The sequence below is a fragment of the Sciurus carolinensis genome, chromosome 16 (genome assembly GCF_902686445.1).
Source record: "Sciurus carolinensis chromosome 16, mSciCar1.2, whole genome shotgun sequence".
Lineage (NCBI taxonomy): Eukaryota > Metazoa > Chordata > Mammalia > Rodentia > Sciuridae > Sciurus > Sciurus carolinensis.
In genome coordinates, this window is record NC_062228.1 from 26,993,937 (window position 1) to 27,011,629 (window position 17,693).

Below are 17,693 nucleotides of genomic sequence, written 5' to 3' on the forward strand. Positions count from 1 at the left end.
GCATGTCTCCTCCACGCCCACTCTTTCCCTTGCCTCAAGCCAGAGCACAGGTATGCCCAGGACCCAGCTTTGCCCATGCAGATAGGAAGATGATGGAGCAGCAAGGGTAAGGCCTGGGGCCCTGCATGACCATGTGGAGTAAGCATCCCACCAACTGGGATCACTTATTTCTGCCTCTTCCAGAGAGAGAAATGCAATTCTGCATGATGGAATCCCCTGCACTAGGGGAGGTTTCCTCTGTGCCTTTTCTCTAGCTAATATAAATAGAGAGCTCCGGGCCAGGGGCTGTGCTGAGAAGTGTTTGTCATGCATAATCCCATCTCATTCTCACCCTGACCCGTGAATGAGGTGTAATTACAGACTCATTTAAGAAATGAAGAAACTCCAGCTGCCCCAAGGTCAGGCGGCTGCACTCCAACACAGCCCAGATCAGAGGCTGCAGCCATGACTGACAGAGAGACAGAGGGCCCAGAAACCACTGTGAGGAGGAGGATCTAGCTGGACTCTAGAGTCCCGTCAAGGCCCAGTGGCTCTACTCCACCAGCATCAGAGGGTAAGGGGCGGACAAGGACCATTCTGTTTCCATATTCGACATCCACATCCAGTCTCTCTAGAAGGGGTCTGCCAGACTGGTTGACCTCCACTGTCACCAAGTCCAGTTCCCTGCAGTCTTCCCTGGTCCTGCCCTTACTCACCTGAGAGTCTCTACCTGCCCACAGCCTATCAGAGCCTCAGGACAGTGGGGCTCCAGTGAGCAGCCCTCAAAATCCAGGTGAATGGGGGCAGCTCTGTGCTCTAGGATGTTGGTCAGGGCAGCCAGGTCTCTGTAGGTCAGCGGGAAATTGTGGAAGGGGAGTTGATCGGGGAGGCTTTGGGCAGTGAGACCAGCCAGCTCAGCCTCCTGCGTCTCGGCCACATAGTGACACATCTCCACCACCTTTGGTCCCGTGAGCTTGCGGGTGGCCAACTTCCTCAGCACCTGTATGACAGTGGCCTGCCTGGCCCCCACCCAGTCCTCATTCCTCTGAGCCATGTGCTTGAGGAAAGGATGGCAGGTGCGGGATGCCAGGCCCGCCAGGAAGGTGGGGAGGTGGTCTGAGAGGTTAAGTCTGGCTTTGGTTCGCAGAACCCAGTGGGAATTCAGAGTGACATGGCCAGCAAGTGTGTCTTTGTCCACCGTGGGGCTGGCCATCAGATGCAGGGCAGCAAAAAACTCTTGCAGGGTGAGGTGGGTAAAAGCATAGCCTGTCACCTGGTGCCCAGGGTTTGTGTGGACACAGAAGGAGGTCAGCAGGCTGTGAGTGGCCCCGAAGGCCATGATGGCAGGAGGGATGTCTCCTGCGTAGAAGATGACCTTCCCGGTCTCCAGTCCCCTCAGGGCCACCTCTCCCAGGCCCAGCAGGGATTTGGCAGGCAGACTCCCATGGGGGCTGAGGGTAAGCACCATCTGCATGTAGAGCTGGGTCACCGTGGGGAGGAGGGCTGCAGACTGGCCGGGGGGATTTCCAGAGAGCAGATGGCGGAGGCAGAGGCAGGCGACCTGGCACAGAGCGGGCACCGCACACATGCTCTGGAGATGTCCATTTCCCCGCAGCTCTGCGAGGGCCACCTCCTGTGCTGGATGCTCACTGAAGAAGTGGCTCACGTACTCCTCCACCCGCAGTCCGTCAAAGCCCCACATGTGGACCATGGCTGCCTCGGTGGGCAGGCAGGCAGGCAGCTTCCCCGGACGGGAGGTGGCCATCACCCAGCAGCCGGGAAGCAGGGTACCATGGCAGAGGTCGGAGAAGAGGGTAAGGGCTGGGCTTGAGCCACCAGCAGCCACAGTCTCCTTGCTGGAGCAGGGGTGGACAGCCTCGTCCAGCCCGTCAAAGATCAGCAGGACGCGGTTGGCATTCTCCTTCAGATACTGGAAGACAACGTCGGGGCCCGACTCTGGGCTCAAGTAGAGATCAAAGAGGAGCTGGGGCAGCGTCAGGAAGCTCGTGAGCAGGTTCAGCTGGCGGAATTCAAAAAGGAACAGGGCCTGGAAATGGTCCAGCTGACCATCAGCCCACTTCCGGCAGAGCTGGCGGGCCAGTGTGGTCTTGCCCATGCCAGCCTTACCCAAGAGCACTGTCACCTGTGGGCCCTTGGCCTTGAAGTTGAAGAGGTCCTGGATGCTTATGTTAGTGCTATCTTCTGCCTTGGGGTTCCCCACAATGGCTCCCTCTCGAGTGTCTAAGGGTGCTGTGGTCCGGCTCCACTGCAGGATTGGGGGGACGTAGGCTTGCTGGGCAGTAGGGGTCTGCCCTGGCCTGGGGAGTCCATCACCACACTGCCGCCGGGCAGAGGCCCTCAGGAGCTGCAGGTACTTCCTGGCCAGCTCTGTAGAGGGTAGAGAGATGGTATGAGTGCAGGGGCCCCCGCTCCCCCAGGTCCCTTTACCCCAAGATTTGGCTGCTTGGAACCTCTAGCCCTGGTGGGGTAGGAATGGGTGGTGAGAAGGCAAAGGTACCATGAGGGGTTCTTACACCACCCAATTCCCAGGAGTCCATTCCACAGCAGGCTCTGGAAGCCAAGCACAGGGAGATGGTATGGGGACGAGTGGGTCGTGGCTCTCTTGGTTCTGTGATGACGTAAGTGTGGGAGGGACTTTTTGCACAACTTATTGGAGCTGCCTCTTTTTCACGTGGTAGCTGAGTGCTCTGTGCCCCTGCCCAGCACCGTGGTTCTGGGATGCCCAGGGGTGGGCACTACAGCCGTGGGCCCAGGCGCTGGTCAGTAGAGCTGTGGGAGCTGGGACTCTACCATCCAGGTGTTGACCTTTTAATTTCTGAGTCACTGGGAGGTCTCAGGTGGCCAGGAAAGAACTGGGGCCACTGTTGGAGGACACCGGGGCCTGAGGTAATGGCCTATTCCGTGTGGACGTGAATGCTCTGGCAATACCTGGGGCTGGGTGTGTGGGGGGGCCACGTCCAGTTAGTGGGACAACTGATTAAGAACAGGGACCATTCTGGGCAACAGGGGGCGAATGGATTCCCTCTCGTCTCTTCCCGGCTTGGCTAACCATCACTCTCTCCCCCAGGGCCTCTCCCTTGGGGGGTCCTCCCAGGCATCCTCACCACTCCCGATCCCTGCTCACCCCAAACTGGCCACTGCAGGCCCTGGGCCTGAGGTCATGCTGGTTAATTCTTTTGTGTCAGTCCCCCACAACCTTGGGGACACCAGGTATCCCTGGAAGATGCTGGTTGACAAGGCTGTGACCCCTGGGTGCTTCTAGCCCCTTCAGTGGAGCCCTATCTGGAGAAGCCCCCTTCCACCTGTTGAAGGATGCCCCTCCCTGCCATCTCAGCCCTCTCTGCCCAACATGACCTTGAATTCTTCCCTCCCAGAAGCTTGGAAGAAAAAAGGTCCTAGACGCTTGCCAGCCAGGGACAGGTTCCAGGGCCTGTGTCCAGGCCCCTGGGCAACCCAGTCCTAATGCCGGGTCCCTCCCTGCCCCATACCCACCTAGCTGTTGTTTCCTGCAGCGCTTCTGACGAGGTGAGGAACCACAGCTCTGGGGAGGGCGCTTGAGGCCTGGAAAGAGCAAAGGAAGGGGTGAAGGGGTAACTGGGACCTGGGCAGCACATCTGGGGGGTTCCATTCTGCAAAAAGACACAGGTGGGCAAGAGCACCGTGCCCAGGGACTGTGAGAGGAAGGAGGGGTGGTTTGGGGAGGGGGTTCCAGGCCTCAGGGGCAGGACTGGAGGCTCTAGGCATCCAGGTTACAGACAGCAGCCCTATAGCTCTCTGCTCTAAGCCCCAAGCACTACACGACTGTCTCCTCACCAGGGAAGGGCCAAGCTCTGGGAGGCCTGGCAGGGAGTGAGGCGGCCCATAGGCCTGGCCAGGTCGCGACCTGCCGCCTGCATTAGGCCCTCTCCTCATCACCAAGGTCCTCGCTCCCCTTATCTTGTGTGGATTTCCAAGGTCTCTCTAATGCCTTCTTAGAAGAGTGTGGGAAAGGAAGCAAGGAAACAAGAGGAGAGAAATGAGGGAACAAGAAAGGAAGGAGGCCAAGGAGAAAGCTTTAAGAAGGGAAGTGCAATTCTACACAGTAGTCACCCACGACTAACCAGAGTAGCCCGGGCCCCTGGCCCTGCAGGGAGTCAGCTTCTTAGGTGCTGAATTGCGGAGGGGCACAGGGGTTCCCCAAAGGGGCTGGAACGGGCTTGAAAGTGTTTCAGTATTTTAACAAGTCCCATATCCGCCAGGGATTCACTGACCAAATCTATTAATGAACCTGGTCATAGTCATGTGACGATTATGCTAGCTCAGTAATAAGGGTCTAAATGCACCAGGGACCTGGACACACAGTTTGGAATTATTGGGGGGCTGGGATTGCAAGGCAGGTGCTTTCTGTTAGCACTGACCCTGGGATGTGACTGCTGGGCCCAGCTGTAACAAAGCCAGTGCAATCCCTTCCTTCCTGTGGCCTGTGAGTCAGCGAGGGGTGCTGACCCCTCCCAGCTCTATCAGAAAGGAAGCCAGAGTGACCTGGGGTGGGAACTGAAGGGTCAGGCCTGAAGGGTCTGGGTGGGGAGGATGGTAGTGCTTCCTGGTGGAGCCTGACCCTGGGGCTCTGCTTGACTCTGGGGTGCTGGCAGACGGGCCCCTGAGATGGGGGGCAGGGAGGTGAGAATGGGCCTTCCCCAGATAAAGCCAGACAGGGGATTGTGGGGGCGCTGAGGGCCAGCACCAGCAGGCTCTCCTGGTGGCCACAGATTAGGCTCCTGAGGACAGGTCTGGAAAGTCACAGGTCTGGAGGAGGTGGGCTGGGAGTTGCCGTGGGGGCATGGTCCAAGAGCCGAGGGAAATGGCAGTCACGGGCCACTACCGGTCTCCTCCAGGTTAAGATGGGCCGAGAGTGCTCCCCGCCCCGTCCCAGGCCTCACCATGCTGGAGCTGAGGTCCAAGTCGGTGCCTCTCGTCCACTCCCAGCTCTGTAAGAGAGTAGAGCAGGACATGCTGTGGGGTGCTGAGACGCCTGCGGCCCAGCTCTGGCCTGGCGCCTGCTCAGGGCTGTGCCACAGGGTGGGTGCCCGGCAAGGGAGAAATAAGGTTGACACTCAGTGATCAGTTGGGGGAACCTGAGGGTGGTGTGGGTGGAAATGTGGGCCTCTGCATGAGCGTGCAGACCTGGGTATGTGTGTCCGCCCACTTGTGTGCATGGGCATATGTGTATTCGTATTTACACACAAGCATGTGTGTGTCCCCTGGATTTCCCACACCATCCTGTGGTCAAGCTGGGGTTTTTTGTTTGTTTGTTTGTATTTTTGCAGTACTCGGATTGAATCCAGGACCTCACTCATGCTAGGCAAGTGCTCTACCACTGAGCCCCATCCTCGGTCCTTTTCATTTGATTTTGGGACAAGACCTCACTAAGTTGCTGAGGTTGGCTTTGAACTTGCCATTCTCCTGCCTCAGTCTCCTGAGTTGCTGGGATTACGGGTGAGAGCCATAACTCTAGTTATGGAGTTGTGATGGAGTTCTCCACGGGGTTCCTATTTTATATCCAAGGACACCCCACAATGGCTTGTGTTTCCCTTAGTGTTGTGCACACAGAAGGTGTCCTAGCAATGCATGTTGAACTGAACAGAGTTAAACCTGTTAAGAGTTAAACCTTGCCTGTTGGTAGAGCTCAGAGGCTTCTCCCTGCTTCTGACCATGTTGCTGAAGGAAGTCTCTAGGCACCATGGGAGGTATGGAATTTCTGGCTTGGAAGGAGTCTCTTGGTCTTTCCTCTCTGTGCCTGACTGGGGAGGGGTAAGGTGGCAGGAGGAGGCTCCAGGCTCCAGCTGATTTTGTGGCCTTTGGGGATTTGTTCTGGGGAGTGACTGAAAATAAGGAATTTTGTTCCTGGCTCTGCACATCATCCTCTGTGTGTGACCTGTGTGGCCCCTGGGGCCTCCCTGGGCCTCCCTGGGCCTCCAGTGGCTTCCCAGGACATGGGGCAGGTGGCTGCTTTGCACCCCTGTGTCCACCCTTACCATCTTCCTGGCCCCAAGTGCTCATCAGTAGCACCTCCAGGTCCAGAGGCACCTCCAACTCCATGCACACGCAGTGGATGAACGACTGCCAGGTGGCTGGCCCCTGGGTGTGCAGCATTCTGAGCTGCAGGATGACTCTCTGCTCAGGGTCAGGGGCCTCTTCACTGGAGCCTAGGTCAACGTTAGGGAGGAAAAACTTCATCTTGGTGCTCAACCATTCTGGCTGTGTGCTCAGCAGCTTCATGAGCCAGCTACACAGGTTCCTGGTGCCCAGCTGGAGGCTAATGGGGTCCATGAGGAGCTGGCCCTGTGAGGACACAGAAGACAGGTGAGCCGGGTGGTGCAGGTGAGCTGACATGATGGGCAGGTGAACCAAGGGAAAGTGAGGTGGGAGAAGCCAAAGGGACATGAAGAACCGCCCCCATCTCTCAGCAGCAGGAAATAGGCAGGTAAGTGGTCTCCATGGAGACTGGGGGATGCTTCTGCTTAGGGCTCAGCTCCAGACATTCATCTGCTTCTTCCATATCCCCTTCCCCTGTGCCTGCAGCCTGGCTCTCTGGAATGGTCGAGTCCTTCCCCTGTGGATGGGTCCCTGAGGATCATTCTTGTTTCCATGAACCACTGTGCTACCCTTAGTCTGAGCTAACTTCATGGCACAGACACACATAGTTATCTCCCCAAATTTGTTCTTCCTTTTTTCGTTAGTACTAGAACTCCTGCGTATTCCCTGGTGATCTAGAATAGACTCAATTTCCCTAACTCCCTGCTAGTTAAATGTAGCCATGTGCATTTTGGTCAATTGGATGTAAGTGAAGTGCTGTCTCTTTCCTTTTGCTTCTTCCTGATGGTTGGGATGTCATTGTGATGGCTAGACCTTGGGTAGTCGTGGTGGATCATGAAGTAGAGGCCAGTGCCAAGGAAGGTGTAGGGTAAAGTTGCCCAACTTCCCTGAGCTTTGACCTCGGACCTCCATTATGTGACAGGAGAATACACTTCTATTCTGTTTAAACCACTGTTGTGTAGGGCTTTCTGCTGCTCATAGTGAACTCGAATGTTAGCTAATACAAGCCATTTCCTCTCTCTCTGTGCTAATTCTCCCCTTCTGAACAGGAACTCTCCAGTAACCTGCTGGTAGGCATGCCAGTAGTGGCCAAGGGGCACTTTGACAAGCAAAAGCCTAAATAATGTGCAGGTCCTTTGACCCAACAATTCAATAACCTTAGGAAACAACTGTGGGTATATATAAAAATTTTAACTACAAAGATGTTTGTTGCACAATTTTTTATAATAGTGAAATACTGGAAGCAACTGAAAATCCAACAGTTGGGGATTGGTTAACTAAATGTTAGACCTCTTACTTTGGAATATGCTGTAACATTTCCAAGAGAACCTTCTGGTACTATTTCCTCAACAACGGCACACACTGGGAAAGCACTGACTGTGAAAGGCATGGCTCTAAGGGCTTTCTGTATCTCACCAAATCCTCACAGCTCCAGAGATTACACTTCTAACTCTGAAAAGAGAGGCCCACTCAGGAGCCAGCCTTACCAACTCCTGCTGTGTGTCCTGATGTTTAGACCTCAGCTGTTCCCTGGCACCCAGTAGAGGCCCATGGCACGTGCCCCATCCCCTTTCTGTTATCCCTCCTCAACTAGAGTAATAGCAACAGGTCTCTGATCAGACGTGGGGCTTTCAAACTCATGAAACATGCTCATATCCGTAATCCTCAGGCAGGGATCACTGTCCGCATTGAGCAGATGGAAAGACTCAGGAAGGGTAAAAGAGGTGCCCAAGATCACAGTCAAGCATATAGCAGAGAAGGATCACAACTAAGATTTCTCGCCTCTCAGGCCAGTACATTTCCAAGGTCTCATGGCACCAGACAAGGGCCAGTCCCTGGACTTCAGGGGGTCTTGAAACAAGGATGTAGCCGCAGCTTTGGGCATGACTTCTTTCCTGGGCTGAGGTACCCAAGTCCATGCTGGCCATAAAGGAGTCACCCAGCAGCACCATGCCAGGTGGAAATGAGGGTGCCTGGGTGGCCAGATTTCTGGGGGCGCTCCTCATCCTCCCACTCCTCCTCCGCCAGTCTAACCAGCCTTCATTTCTATCACCGGTGTCCCATTCCTTGGGATAAGACATCCAGTTGTCTAAGGATAACCATTTGCCATTGTGACTTTTATGGGAAATAGCCTTGGAGACTGAAGACGGCAGTACAAAGATCCTTGGCCAGAGTCGGGGGACAAGGGGTCCTGGCCTAGCTCTGTCACTAATTCTCCATGGTAGGCATTGAGGCTGTTTACAGTTGCTCTCAACCTTTCTGGGCCCTTGATAGGATGACACTACCTCACTCCCTTGAACTTGGGCATGGCCACAAAACTTGATATGATTAATGAAATGTGCAAAAAAATATATATATATTTTTTTACTCATGTCACATCAGTGTAGGCACTGGAAGAGCCAGCATGTGATTCACCATGTTCTCTCTTTTCCTCTGCTACAGGGATCAGCAGTATTTCATGTCTGCTCTTTTAGCCTGGGTCTGGAAGGCAGGATGATGTAGAATGGAGCTCCCAGTCCATTAACAGTGGACAAGAAGCAAAGAAGAGGAGATAGTAACTTTTGTTGGTGTGGGATTTTTGAGGGTGTTTGTTACTGCAGCACAACCTAGCTAATACACTCATAGTGTGACCTTGTGTGAGTTTCTTTTCTGTATGTGCCTTAGTCGCAGCATCTGCAAAATGGGTAGATTAGATGCTTGAGGCTCTTCATGATTGGCTGTGTCTGATGATTTTCACTGTCATGCTGAATGGTGGCTAGGAGCAGGTTTGAGGTGTTTTGGAAGCCCAGGATGAGTCTGGATAGGAAGTGGTTTGGGCAGCAGGAAGAGAATGAAGGAGTAGATGGGAGGGAGTAGGACTGGAGGGGAAGAGAAGAAAAAAAACACCTACCTGGCTTCTTGGTTCATGATAGATGTTCTAGGTCCTCATGGAGAGGGTCTCAATGGGTGTCTGGGCCCTGTCTTGTCCCTGGAGCTGGGTTTGCAGGTGTTTCCATGGTGCAGGTTCCTGAGGAGAGAGGGAGACAGGTTGCTCTCTCTACTCTTCCAAACTCCAAAAAGAGCCCTGTGAAACGCCAGCCTGAGCCCTGCCCCTGCTGTTGCAGGAACCTGATGATGTGTGGCCCAGGAAGGCCCCTCGATGTCGTGGGCAGGTTGAGTTCTTCCCCAACCACAGCTCTGTCTCCGGGGTTCGCACACCTCAACCCTAGCCCTCCCTGGTGTCACTTCCTGTCACGCCTGGCATAGAGCATGCTGCTCTCCCTCCTCCAGCTCAGAGCCTGAGTTTTCAGCAGATTTATCTTGATTCATGTTCATTCGCATGAAAATAGAACAATCCCCATTTCATATGCTAACCTTTGCCCCCACATCAAACCCCCAGAAGGCTGGGCATGGAGGCGCACGCCTGTAATCCCAGCAGCTTGGGAGGCAAGAGGACTGCAAGTTCAAAGCCGGCCTCAGCAACTCAGTGAGGACCTAAACAACTTAGAGAGATCCTTCCTCAAAATAAAAAATAAAAGGGGCTGTGGCTCAGTGGTTAAGCACCCTTGGATTCAATCCTTGGTAACAAAAGCAGAACGACAACCCCCATCCCCGAGAAGGTTGGAATTTGCAATCTTCTTTCTTACCATCCACCTGTGAAATGTGAGGAAAGCAACTAGAAAGTCCCAGGATTTTGGAGAAATCCACATAAATAGGGCACATTCTAACATGACAGAGGTAAGCACTGTAGTTAGAAATAAGAAAAGAGGTCTCGTTGGCGAGGTCCTGGGGTACTCATGATATTTTTTAATGCAACGTTGTCTAATTCTAACTGAGGAAGGGACCCAAGAGCATGAGCGAGTGGGGATCTGACCTTGCTATGAACTTGTGTCCTCCCCACAGTGAGACCCAAATCCCACTGTGACGGCATCTGGAGGTGGGGCCTTGGGGAGGCCATTGGGTTATGAGGGTGGACCCTCAGGGTGGGCTTAGTGCCCTGCACGAAGAGACGGGAGAGCTCGCCCTGTGTCTCTGTCTCCGTCTGGGTCTCTTTCTCTCTGCCATGTGAGGACACAATGAGAAAACAGAGTCAGCCAACCAGGAAGAGGGCCCTCCCCTCACCCTGTGCTGGCACCCGGCCTGGGGCTTCCCAGCCACTGGAGCCGGGACAAGTGCATTTCTGCCCTCTTGGCCACCCAGGCTGGGGTGTGCTGTTACAGCAACCTGAACTAAGAAATCTATTTGCGACCACAGGAAGTACAGTGTCGATTGAAGGCAATGCCACTTGAATTACAACAGGATACTTCACAGAGAACTCAATCACATGACATTAACTGTCTTTTAGAGAAAAAAGGCAGGTGAGACCCGTTTGTATGCCTTAAATATTTCATCATAAAACATTTTAAGTTAGGATTGGACATAAAAGGGCAAACTGGGTGTGTAGACCAATGGTAGAGCATGTGTTGAGCACACAGAAGGCCCTGGGTTCAATCCTCAGAGTGCACGCGTGCGCACACACACACACACAGACTGAAGGTAATTTTATCAAAAGACCACTTACTGGGAAGGACAATCAAGACTTGGGGTGGGGTCCCAGATGTCACAAAGCCTATTATAATGTTCCCATTATTAACACTTTAAGGTACTTGGGTTAAAAATTGACAAAGGAATGGAATAGAGTCAGAATGAGCCTCACATTCACCTAAAATACACAACTTACACAATGGCATTAAAAGAAAAAGTGGGGAAAGTATGTGACACTTAAAAGATCAACTACCCTCTCCACAATAGCCTCAAAAAAAATAAAATACTAGGAATCAATCTAACAAAAGGTGAAAGACCTCTACAATGAAAACTACAGAACACTAAAGAAAGACATTAAAGAAAACCTTAGAAGATGGAAAGATCTCCCGTGTTCTTGGATAGGCAGAATTAATATTGTCAGAATGGCCATACCACCAAAAGCACTATACAAATTCATGAAACTCATTTGGAAGTATAAGAGACCCAGAATAACCAAAGCGATCCTGAGCAGGAAGAGTGAAGCAGGAGGTATCACAATACCAGACCTTCAACTCTACTATAGAACAACAGTAACAAAAACAGCATGGTATTGGCACCAAAATAGGCAGGTAGACCAATAATAAAGAATAGAAGATACAGAAGCAAACCCACAAAAATACAGTTACCTCATACTTGAGAAAGGTGCCCAAAACATACAATGGATAAAAGACAGCCTCTTCAACAGTGCTGGGAAAACTGGAAATTCATATGCAGCAAAATGAAATTAAACCCCTATCTCTCATCCTGCACAAAACTCAACTCAAAATGGATCAAGGGCCTAGGAATTAGACCAGAGACCCTGCACCAAATAGAAGAAAAAGTAGGCCTGAATCTCCATCATATTGGCTTAGGACCAGACTTCCTTAACAAGACTCCCAAAGTGCAAGAAATAAAATCAAGATTCAATAAATGGGTTGGATTCAAACTAAAAAGCTTTTTCTCAGCAAAGGAAACAATCAATAATGTGGTGAGACCCTACAGAGTAGGAGAAAATCTTTACCACGAGCACTTCAGATAGAGCGCCAATCTCCAGAATTTATAAAGAAAACAACAAATTAACATCAAAAATACAAATAACCCAATCAATAAATGGGCTAAGGAACTGAGCAGACACTTCACTGAAGAAGATATACAAGGGATCAACAGATATATGAAAAAATGTTCAACATCTTTCATAATTAGAAAAATGCAAATCAAAACTACCCTAAGATTTCATGTCACTCCTATTAGAACGGCGATTATCAAGAATACAAGCAACAATAGGTGTTGGCGAGGATGTGGGGAAAAAGGCACATTCATACGTTACTGGTGGGATTGCAAATTGGTGCATCCACTCTGAAAAGCAGTATGGAGATTCCTCAGAAAACTGGAATAGACTCACCTTTTGACCCAGCTATCCCACTCCTTGACCTATACCCAAAGGTCTTAAAATCAGCATACTACAGTGATGCAGCTACATGAATGTTCATAGCAGCTCGATTCACAATAACTAGAATATAGAACCAACCTAGATGCCCTTCAGTAGATGAATGGATAAAGAAACTATGGTATATACACAATGGAATATTCCTCATCCATATGGAAGAATAAAATTATGGCATTTGCAGGTAAATGAATGGAGTTGAAGAACATCATGCTAAGTGAGATAAGTCAATCCCCCCCAAAACCAAAGGGCAAATGTTTTCTCTGATAAGTGCATACTAATACATAATGGGGGCCGGTAAGGGAAAACTGTATGAACTTTGGACTGTGCAGAGGAAAATGAGAGGAGGGGAGGGGATGGGGGTGGGGAAGAGGGTGGAATGAGACTGACATCATTTCCCTATGTACATGTAGGATTACACCAATGGTGTGACTCTACATCATGTACGACCAAGGAAATGAAAAGTCATACTCCATTTGTGTACAGTAAGTTAAAATGCATTCTGCTGTCAAGTATAACTAAATAGAGCAAACAATAAAAAATGCAATGTGAAAAAAATTAAAGTTCATGGTAAGATGAGTGTTTTAAGTTTAAAGAATTCTTTTTTTTTGTTTGTTTGTTTGGTATTGGCAATTGAACTTAGAGGTGCTCAATCACTGAGCCACATCCCCAGCCCTATTTTGTATTTTTTTTGTATTTTTTTTTTGTATTTTATTTAGTTCCTTAGACCTTGCTTTTGCTGAGGCTGGCTTTGAACTCTCCATCCTCCTGCCTCAGCCTCCCGAGCTGCAGGGATTACAGGTGTGCGCTACTGTGCCTGGCTTAAAGAATTATTTCTAATTAAATAGTTAATTTTTTTTTCAAAATGAGAAACGTGACCACATTGCCTTTCACACCCACAGAGGACAGCTATGAGAAAAAACAAATGTGGATGAAGATCCGGGGAAACAGGAACCTTGTACATTGCCGGTGGGAGTGCAAAGTGATATAGTCACCTTGGAAAGCAGTTTGGCAGTTTTTTAAAAGACTAAACCCAAAGTCATCCAGGGTCTATATCCAACAGATGGGAAAATATCACCCCCACAAAAACTTGTTCTTAAATGTTCATACAAGTATTATGAATAATAGTCAAAAAGTGAAATCAATTCAACTACCCACCAACTCATGAGTGGGTGCACAAAATACAGCATACCTGTATGATGACATGTTTATTCAGCCAAAAAAGGAACAAAGGTTATGCTAGGTGAAAAGAGCCAGACGGAAAAATCTCATATGATTCTATTAATGTGAAGTGTCCAGAAAAGGCAAAGACAGGGACAGAGACAATGAGTTGATTAGTGGTTGCCAGGGTCTGGGGTAGGAGTAGGAATTAGTCTAAGTGTAAGAATCTAAGACTCTTACAGCACTGAGGAAAAAATGCCCCCAGATGGCACCCTGGTGATGGCTACAGGCTCAGGAAGTTAACTAGAAATCATTGACCTGTACACATAAAAGGGGTGGGCTTTATGGTGGACAAGTTACACCTCAATGAAGCTGCTAAAATAAAGCAATATAAATTAATATACTAAAATAAAAATATTTTTATCATTTACTAAAAGTATTTTCTGTGTAGGAAAAATAGCAATGAACAAAAGGAAAGTCACAAATGTCACACTCCTCAGTGGTGAGCTGGTTGAGATGCAAATCCTTCTTTCTACTGCTGGAGGGGTGAGTATTGGGGTTTTAAACCCTGCAGAGGGTGCAAAAACTGCCCTGGAGCCCTAGGCAGATCACCCAGCTTCACTCAAAGCTTACCTTAACCACCAGCACGCACCCCTTTGCTTGGGGGTCAGGAGTTAGTACCCGCAGCCAATGACTGACAAGAGCTGATGTACTGACACCCAACTCCAACCCCTCACAGGCAGGGCAACTCCACGGTATGTGGGCATTCAGCACCAATTCCTTGACTTCCCCAGCAGCATGAGACTCTGGCTGCCTAGAGCATTCAGTTACTGGACAACCTGACTTTGTGAGTTGCCTCTCCTCTCCTGTCTGGAGAGGTTTTTTTTTTCTTGGATCACCTCTCAAATAAACTAGTTGTGCTGGTTTCAGGGTTTGTTTTTGGAAGAATTCAACTGAGATCAAGGAAACTTGGCAATGTGTATAAAATTACAAATGCACATGTCCTTATGAACATTTGCACTCATAGAACTGTAGCTGCAAGACATCCTTATATATGTGGCAACAAAATAAATAACAATAATGACTTAAATTTTTTGAGAGGCAGTAGAACTCATGCGTTTTCCTGTAAAATGCTTAGAACCTACTGGACACACAGAAAAGGTCTCTGAGTGACACATGCTTTAAGTGCTCACTGTGCAGAGGCACCGTGCCAAATGTTTTCATATGCCATCTCAGTTTTTGCCATAGACCTTCAAGGCGGGTACTTAACAATATGTCCATTTAACAGGGGAGGAAACCAAGGCTAAATAACTTGCCCAAAGTTACTAGGATTCGAATCTAGGTAGTCAGAATTCCTTTATACAAGGACAAGGATATTGACCACTCTCTTGTGATAGCCCCAGATGACTGGAATAAAAGCAAAAATTAATCAATAGGAAATAAATTATGATACACCATTATTAAAAAGGCACTTTAAAGAAAGATAGCTAGGTAATATAACGATAAAAACTCCAAAGTATTCTAATGAATAAATTCAAAATATATTTCATGTGCATGTAAATGTTTTAAATGTGTGTATACATTTGCATACACAGGGACCACCTCTGGAAGGTCACAGAGGAAGCTGGTGATGGCTGTAACTGCAGAGGAGACCTGGGGAATGAGGACAGGAGGGAGGAGAGCCCTTTATCATGCTGTCCTCTTTTGGACCATTTGAATTTTAAAATATGTCCACTTTGATTTCCAAAACCACACAAACATTTACATTAAAACCTAGAATAGCCAGATGCAGTGGTGTGTTCCTTAATCCCAGTGACTCAGGAGGCTGAGGCAGGAGGATCACAGTTCAAGGCCAGTCTCAATGACTTAGGGAGACCCTAAGCATCTCAGTGAGACCCTGTCTCAAAATAAAAAAGGGCTGGGGATGTGGCTCAGTGGGTAAGCACCCCTCGTTTCCATCCCCAGTACCAAAAACTAAAAATAAGACCTAGAATAGCCATTTCCTCAAATGGGTATGGAACAGAAATACGATGAGTGGGCACAAGAAATGATCGGTAATGGCTTGCACAAATGAAAGTCCCCTACATAATGCAAAACACTAAAACCGAAAAAGGAAGACCACAGATGTGGTTCAATTCCAGCACTCAGTGGACTGATGTTCGAATTGAAAAGTAATTCATCCCTCTCAAGGACACAGCTATCCTACTTGTTCATTTAACATCTGTGTGCGTATTACAAGGATAACACTATATTTCCACTGGGAAAGTCGTCACAAAGTTGAACAGATAACGTAATGTGCATTTGCTAAATGCCCTGTGCTAAACTGCTTTGGGGATGACCTAATTCTCACAGCTCCATTTGATGCCTCATGTGGATTTCAAGTCCAAAACTGAGCTCCTGATCTCGCCTCCCATACAGCTACCCAGGCCACCTTCCCTGCTTCCCTGACCGGCAGCATCACGCTTCCTTGATTCAGGTCAACAACAGCTCGATTTTCCAAGAGTATTCCAGAGTCTTGCTCTCTCCCTGGCTACACCTTCTCACCTGGATTCCTGCACAAGCCTCCTACCTGCTTTCCTTTCTGCTGGTCCTCAACAGCTTAACACAGAGCAAAGCCAAAGTCCTTCCCGACATGACCAAGGTTTGTTTTGTTGTTGTTGTTTTGAGACTGGGTCTCACTATGTTGTCCAGGCTGGCTCAAACTCCGGGGATCAAGCAGTTCTCCTGCCTTAACCTCCATCATAGGTGGGACTACAGATGCCCTTTCAAGAATCAAACTTAATAACTTAATTTTTCCCCATTATGTTGACTCATTTATTTTTAATTAACTTTTAGCAATTATGTTTTTGAAAAAATTTGCTTATTTTCTCAAGATTCAAAAATAGCATAGCTCACAGTTGCATAAAATATCTTTCCCATTTTTTTATTAGTGCATTTAGTTGTACAAAATGGTGGGCTTTGTTGTTACATATTCGTACATGCTCATAATGTAACAATATAATTTGCCTAATATGATTTCCTAGTATTTCCCCTTTTCCTCCTTTCCCTCCCTCCCTTGGTCCCTTTTCTCTACACTCTGATCTCCCTTTGATTTTCATGAGATTTCCCCAACCCACCTTTCTCTTCCTTTTTCCTCTCTAGTTTCTGCATATGAGAGAAAACATATGACCCTTGACCTTCTGAGTTTGTATTATTTCACTTAACATAATATTCTCAAGTTCCATCCATTTTCCTGCAAATGCTACAATTTCTTTTTTCTTTATGGCTGAACAAAACTCAATTGTGTGTATATATATATCACATTTTCTTTATCCATTCATCCATTGATGGACATCTAGGCTGGTTCCATAGTTTGACTATAGTGAATCATGCTGCTATAAACATGGGCATGCAGGTATCACTATAGTATGATAACTTTAATACTTTAGGCTAAAAACCAAGGAGTGATATAGCTGGGTCATATGGTGGTTGCATGCCTAGTCTTTTGTGGAGGCTCCAAAGTGATTTCCATAGTGGTTGCACTCATTTACAAGCCCACCAGCAGTGTAATAGTGCTCCTTTTCCTCCACATCCTCTCTGACATTTATTATTGTTTGTTTGTATTCTTGATGATTGCTATTCTGTCTGGAGGGAGGTGAAATCTCATTTTGATTTGATTAGTTTTTCCCTAATTGCTAATGATGGTGAACATTTTTTTCATGTATTTGTTGACCATTGGTATTTCTTCTTTTGAAAAGTGTCTTTAGTTCACTTGTTTGTTTATTAGTTGGGTTATTTGCTTTTTTGATGTTTTTTGGTTTTTTTATATATTCTAGATATTAATCATCAGTCAGAAGAGTAGCTAGCGAAGATTTTCTCCCCTTCTGTAGGTTCTCTCTTCACATTCTTAATTGTTCCCTTGACTGTGAAGAAGCTTTTTAATTTGATAACATCCCATTTGTCAACCCTTGGCATTATTTCCTGAGCTTTAGGGTCCTATTGAGAAAGTTGTTGCCAGTGCCTATATGCTGGAGTATTGACTGTACATTTTCTTCTATGAATTACAGAGTTTCTGGTCTAATTTCTAGGTCTTTGATTCATTTTGTACAGGGTGAGAGACAAGGGTATAGTCTCATTCTTTTACATATGGAAAACCAGTGTTTCCAGGACCATTTGTTAAAAAGGCTGCCTTCCTCCAAAGTATGTTTTTGGCACCTTTGTTAAGGATCAGATGACTACATTTGAGTGTTTATCCCTGTGCCTTCTATTCTGTATTATTGGTCTCTGCATCTGTTTTTATGCCAGTACCATGCAGTTTTTGTTACTATAGTTTTGTAGTATGATTTGAAGTCAGGTATTGTGATGCCTCCAACATTGCTTTTTTTGGACTTAGAATTGCTTTGGCTATTCTGGATCTTTTATTCTTTTTTTTTTTTAATTTAAGAGAAATGAATTGTTTATTTTTATCAAAACACTCAATTTCTTTTTTTAATTTTATTTTTACAGACTGCAT

General features: G+C 48.0%; 1 protein-coding gene across 1 annotated transcript in view; it reads right to left on the reverse strand.

Moving 5' to 3' along the window:
* The window catches only part of Nlrc5 (NLR family CARD domain containing 5), an 85,962-nt gene that overhangs the window by 45,343 nt on the left and 22,926 nt on the right, over window positions 1–17,693 (reverse strand). Inside the window, exons 2-6 of the mRNA XM_047528434.1 lie at window positions 8,966–9,082; window positions 6,015–6,321; window positions 4,920–4,967; window positions 3,493–3,561; window positions 696–2,367 (exon numbers count right to left, since the gene is read on the reverse strand). Of these exons, the coding sequence (XP_047384390.1) occupies window positions 696–2,367; window positions 3,493–3,561; window positions 4,920–4,967; window positions 6,015–6,309 (2,084 nt within the window). The 5' untranslated portion in view covers window positions 6,310–6,321; window positions 8,966–9,082. The remainder of the gene's footprint in view (window positions 1–695; window positions 2,368–3,492; window positions 3,562–4,919; window positions 4,968–6,014; window positions 6,322–8,965; window positions 9,083–17,693) is intronic.